General features: G+C 41.5%; 1 protein-coding gene across 1 annotated transcript; it reads left to right on the top strand.

The window, feature by feature from the left end:
* The first annotated feature begins 966 nt into the window (after positions 1-966).
* Positions 967-5,332, top strand: kdf1b (keratinocyte differentiation factor 1b). The gene is made up of 4 exons (XM_068711415.1): positions 967-1,128; positions 1,930-2,871; positions 2,986-3,072; positions 4,752-5,332. Exons 2-4 carry the CDS (start codon positions 1,950-1,952, stop codon positions 4,844-4,846), a joined length of 1,104 nt encoding a protein of 367 aa, XP_068567516.1. The 5' UTR covers positions 967-1,128; positions 1,930-1,949; the 3' UTR covers positions 4,847-5,332.
* Positions 5,333-6,000: the final 668 nt, after the last annotated feature.

The raw sequence follows: 6,000 nt of genomic DNA, 5'->3' as shown, positions 1-6,000 counted from the left end.
AAGAATACTTAATAATTGTTTTGTCACTCACTGACATCTCTTTTGCAAGGATCGTGTGTATTTTAATTCCCATAGTTGTAAGACATTATAATCTTCTTTTATTATGCATTATAATCACTGTTATAATGCATCACAATGTGACTATAAGTAGAAGTCATTGGGGGGGTTGAAGTGAAGTAAGGACATTTCTGAGATGGTGTGCAGGCAGATATAATCAAACCTGGGTATAAGTCACTGTATGTGTTCATTGTTTGCTTAAAGTAGATAGATAGATAGATAGATAGATAGATAGATAGATAGATAGATAGATAGATAGATAGATAGATAGATAGATAGATAGATAGATAGATAGTTACTTTATTAATCCCGCAAGGGGAAATTTTTTTTGCTATAGCAGCATTTATGGTACAGGTAAAGCAATACAATTTTATATTAAAAATAAAAAATGCAAATATAAAAATGTGAAATAGTGAAATGTAAATGGTTGTGTCATATTGCCGTAATTATACGTTAAAATAAATGCTTTGTCATAGGTTGTGATCACTGTTATGAAACATTAAACATTAATATGTATGAGTCATGAAAACCTTCATTATATAGTAGTATGTCATAAAAAACTGTCATGGTTTAGTAGACTACTCAATGTCAGTGTACCTGTTGTTCTTGGCAGGCAGTCAGAACTTTGAGTAACACCGGAAACCATGTCAAAATAAAAGTGTGTAAATGTTGACTTTTGGTTTTTGAGGGTGTGTGTGTGAGCAAATGTATACAAAATATAATTTCGCCTTTCTCTGCTAATTGCTACGTGATTAAAATACTTTTCCACCGTGTTGCCTTTGTGTATACGTAGAATACATTATGAAATCATAGTGCCAATTTTACTTGCGTTTTATTTCTGAAGTCATAACCGGAAGTCCAACCTCCTGTTTCTAGCTACCTGGTGCTTTTCCTCCACCTTGACGCTCAGGTACGGGGAGCAGGTAGAAAACTCGCCTGAAAGCGAAATTTTTTTGAGCAGAGTCGATATATAGGACGTTCAAAAATGGATTTAACGCAGAAATGTGTAATGTGAGGTGGCGAAGACAACAAGTAATTCGGAAGTCAGTTGGCGGACGCACCGTGTAAACTGTGAGTATAGGCTCATGTTTAGTGAGTAAGTCCTCTAATGGAGGAAAGAGTCGAGATGACAAGTCGCCATGAAAGTGAAAACAATGTACAATGTTACATGAAGGTGGCTAAACGTGTGTTCAAACTGTGACGTGTAATTAATGGCAAATGAGTGTAAAACTAATGAGGAAAAAGCCGCTAAATATTATGTTAATTTTTTGTTTGTTTATTAGCTTTCGGCTAATAACTACATGGTATAGCTGCTGTAAACATTCGTTCAACAGATGCATGGTTACTCTCATAAGAAATGTCTTTTAACATAACGTTAGGTCTGCTGCAATAGTGGCTGTCATCAAGCAAGCAAGGGTGGCATTAAATTAAAAGATTATCTATTTCAATTTGGTGTAATGGTGTTGATTCAGTGTCACAGTGTAAACACAGGAGAAGGGTTAGCACTAAGCAGTTAGCTTATGTATTATAAGCTAATATTTTGAACCTTTTTCACATAATATTTTATATTTTGTCTTCATTCAACAGTTGCAATGTAACAGCTCAGTTTAATTGTTAGAAATCCCCCTGACATCATGCAGTGACTAGGTAGTGTACTGTGCCTGTGTGCTCACACGCCACCCAGAGAACCAGTTGGGTCACTTTACCTGCCACCTGGGGATAGTAGTTTCACATTTGTTTTGAAGAGAGATGCCCTCAGGTGGCCTCGCGTGATTTTTAGATTTTGCAAGCTTTGATGATGCAATTTCCCCCCCACTGCCTCAGCATGAAGTTACACCGATATTGACCTCGTTTTCTCTCATGCTCGTACAGATTTTGGGGGGCAGTAAGTCATGTCCGTTGGCAGTTTGAGGCACAGCTCGGGGCCCGGCAGCTACAGGCACGGAACCAGCCGGAGCGGCAGCCAGAGGTCTTCCTACGAGGAGCGCTGTGTCGACCCAGTGGAAGACAGGCTCCCCGCCCCGGAGCCAAAGTTAGCCCACAAAGCCCACCTGAAGGATGCCAACGGGAAGGAGTCTGAGACCATTGGCTTCATTCCTGGCTCAGCTGACCCGTCCTCTGCGACACAAACCTGCAACCCCTGCTCTCCTCAGAGGAGCTGCAGGAGCTTTGTGTGCAGCGTGCTCACCTGCGGCCTGTACAGGGTCTGCCAGCGCTCCATCCTCGCCCCGTGCCTGGCGCCGAACGAGAGCTCCCCAGACGAACCGGAGAAGGTAAGCCTCCAATCTGTGAACCCGGAAGGCGACAAAGAGGAGGACGGCACAGACTGGCTGGGCGACGTCCGCATCGCCGGAGTCAAAGTCGACACTCCGAGAGAGTATTTGGGCGTTGAGACTAAATCTCCATCGTATGTGCCTCCGTCCGGTGGTCAAACACAGGCCGGCCACCCATCTCTGCATGAGTCTATGAGGTTCGACGGCTGGGAAGACGGCGAGGAGGACGTGGACTCCCTGATTGCTAAGAAGCTACTGGAGCTCTACTCCGAATATCAGATCGAAGAGTTGGCCAGGTGCACCTCGGACTCTGTGTTCCTGAAGAAGAGCAAGGCCATCAACCAGCTCATCAACTCGCTGGCCGAGGAGCACAAAATGGGCGAGCAGGAGGCGGAGTGTCGTCTGGTGCGCGGCATCATTCGCATCAGCACTCGGAAGAGCAGCAAGAGGAGGCCACACGTCTCCAGGGTGGAGAGGACGCTGTCGGACAGCGGGAATGAGACGATGAGGGAGAGCGATTCCTTTTCGTTCAGCAACAACAGTGAGTTCTGGTTTTTCACGTCGTACGTCCAAAAATATCAGCGTTTGCCTTCTGAAAACGCCATCTATATGCCATCAAGTAACCATCCCTCTCTTTTACTCTTGTGTGCTCAAGATGACTACAAATCAAATCCAAACATCCAAATATCTGAACTGACTTCCTCTGACAAGTGTGCCAGAGAGATGTGGAGGACCAATGGAGGTGAGAAATTTGTCTTTATTATGTTATTACTCACACAGTGTACTGTTACATTCACGTACCTCGTACTGTTTTTAATGAAGATTGGAGGAATAGTCTGTCATATTTAGTTTACACTAGTCTAATTCGTGGCTTTGAATAATGTGCGTGTTGTGTTTTCCATAACTTGGCTGTTATAACAGAGGAAGTCATACATGCCAACAGTGGCTGCTCACAGTACTTATCCAGCAGCATGAGCCTGAGTTTGTTTTTTTTAAATCAGAAATAACTCAACACCTGTTTTGACTTCCTGATAAAGTCTGTTCCGACTTTTAACGTCCACGTTTTATTTCAGACGAGACGAGTCTGAATTTAAAGGATACTAAGTATTTGGATGCATCCTGATCTCTAGATTGGATTTAGATTTGTCATATTTCATACATTCATTTTTCAGTTTTTTGTAAACTTTATGACCCAAAATGAAGGTTTAAATCAGTGGTTCTCAACAAAAATTAGATCTGCTTCTTCATACTGGACTCCATAAAGCTCTCGTACTTTGTACGTTTTTAATTAAAGAATCGAACCCCCCCCCCCCAGGTTGACTTGACCTCTGTGTCCTTATTGTCGTCCCTGCAGGTGTTTGACTTCTGGTGTTATTTTACAGTTTGCTTTCGTGTGATTACGACTGACTACTCAGTGACATTTCCTACTACACAACAAGTTTTAATGCGTCGTTGTAGAAAATAGAAATATGGCCTGTAAACGGGATGTTTAGTATTCATTTAAGCGTGTGTATGGAGCAGTTTAACTCTTTGACTTTGGAGATTCTCTCCCTTTAATCTGTTGAGAACAGTGAGTCTACACCAATTACCTCCACAAAAATGCCCGAAAAATGATTTTAGCTCTTGATCTTCTTCCATGTGGACCGTCTTGTGATTTGTTAATGTTTAGTGCGTCCGCCATATCTAGTACAGAAAACAACCCAAACAACAAACCAATGGCAAACTAAAAACGTAAATCATTTTACTCTGGGAATTCACCGAACTCTATTAACTGTGCGAGCTCGTTGGAAAACGCCTTGTTTTCAACTTGCTCATGCGACGTTTTATCAGGGTTGCAATGAGGGAAGAGTCAGATGCCAAAGCAAAGGGACTTTTGACGGGAGGCGTTCAAGGAGTTTGAATTCTCCACAGTGACGTTACACTGTTAGGCGCAATGGAAGACGTCCAGCTGGACCTTAATCTGCAGAGAGATGGGACCTGATTTCATTAGTATTAAGATCCTTAGAGATGCCTCGTGGAGTTTTCTTGTAAACAAAGTTTCTGTTTCTATTCTGTGTTCATCATTTAAATGCACATTGTGTATTCTTGAAGTCTAATGCATGCACTTCCTCATTAAACATTTGCAATGGACCCTGTAACTCATTTCAAAATATTTGTCTGAACAAAATATGTCGGGTCTGCTTCTTCACAGAACATAGTAGCTATAACAGATATGGATTAGTTCCATTTTCCTTTTACATGAGCTGCTAAACACTCAAATATATTCACAATAAACCCTCAACTCTGCATCCTCACCCTCAGTGGACCAACGCCAACCTTTTTGGCCGTCTTTGCAGATTACAACAAATAAATCCAAAATCATTATTACGAAACATGATATATATTATATATATATATTTTGCCTTTTTATTTTTTTTATAGGTCATACTTCCAGTTCTCCAACAGCCTACTCGCCGTCTCACACGGAGACTAATTCTTCCGGCGTGCCACTCATTCGCACCTCTGTGAGAACATGATTCCTGCTCAGCGATGGCCGCCTATGCTTGAATCATTTTGTCCCGCTGTGTCCTCACGGTCTCATAACGGGACGTTGAAAGGAGACGCTGTACTTGCACGGGAGTCTCTGGCTGAGCCAAGCTGTCTGTAGAGGCTTAGCTGTGGGGAGAAGAACATGTGAATATTCACATTGTCTGAAGGACTCCAGTGAACTCAGGGCTCTCTGTGTGTAGATATTTAAGTTCGATGAATAGCATGTGCGTGTTTGAAGGATTGTTTGATTGAGAGCTTGTCCTGCAGCAGCTCTTTGTGGCTCTTGTTGTGTCCTTTGTGTCCTTGAAGGAGAGCTGTGATCATGAACGCTGACTCATTTTGGCTCTTCAGATTATTCTGCTGTTATGCAAAGGACATTTAGCTTTAGTTCTGTAAGTTGTGTATATATTATTTTTTGCATATTTCATCATCTTGTAATTATCTTAAATTTAAACGTATTTGTGTGATTTTTAGACTATTCAATGCTTTCAATCCTGTGGTTATGTATCTCATATTTACAGTCAGTGATTCCAGATCAATGATCACAAATTATGTTCTGGGAGTTTTCATAATTTGCCATATTTCATATTCTTGTAAGAGGTATTGTGTGGCAACAGCGTACATGAAGAAAATGTTTTATATGATGGCTTAAATCTTCTCATTCTAATATTTAGGAGTTTTTGTAGTGAGGCCTGATTGTACAGTAGTAATACGAATGGAAAAGGAACAGTTCAAAACATTTTTTTAGGGGGAAATCAGCTTCTTTGCTTTCTTCCGGAGACTTACAAGCCACAGCTTAGCTTAGCATAAAGACTTGAAACGAGGGGAAACAGCTAGCCTGCTTCTGTCTGAAGGTAACAGAAGCATACAACCGTCGAGATGTGATTTTTCTTATGCACCAGACTATTCCTTGGATAAAATTTGACATTATTTCAGTTTTGTGTCCGTACTTATTAGAAAGTATTCACAACATGCTGATGATTTGCTTTTAAAGGCGCTGATAGGAGTATTGAGCCAGGCTAGCTGTTTTCCACAGTGTCAGTCTTAATGCTAAGCTAAGCTAACCGACTCGAGGCGGTAGCTTCATATTGACCGTACAGATATGAAAGTGGTATCCTCTTGCCAAGTAAATCGTATTCGT

This window comes from Cebidichthys violaceus, unplaced genomic scaffold, assembly GCF_023349555.1.
Source record: "Cebidichthys violaceus isolate CVI_PGR_0920_01 unplaced genomic scaffold, fCebVio1.0.p SCAF_16, whole genome shotgun sequence".
Lineage (NCBI taxonomy): Eukaryota > Metazoa > Chordata > Actinopteri > Perciformes > Stichaeidae > Cebidichthys > Cebidichthys violaceus.
Note: the sequence above shows the minus strand (reverse complement) of the source record. Positions and strands in the feature narration are given on the sequence as shown.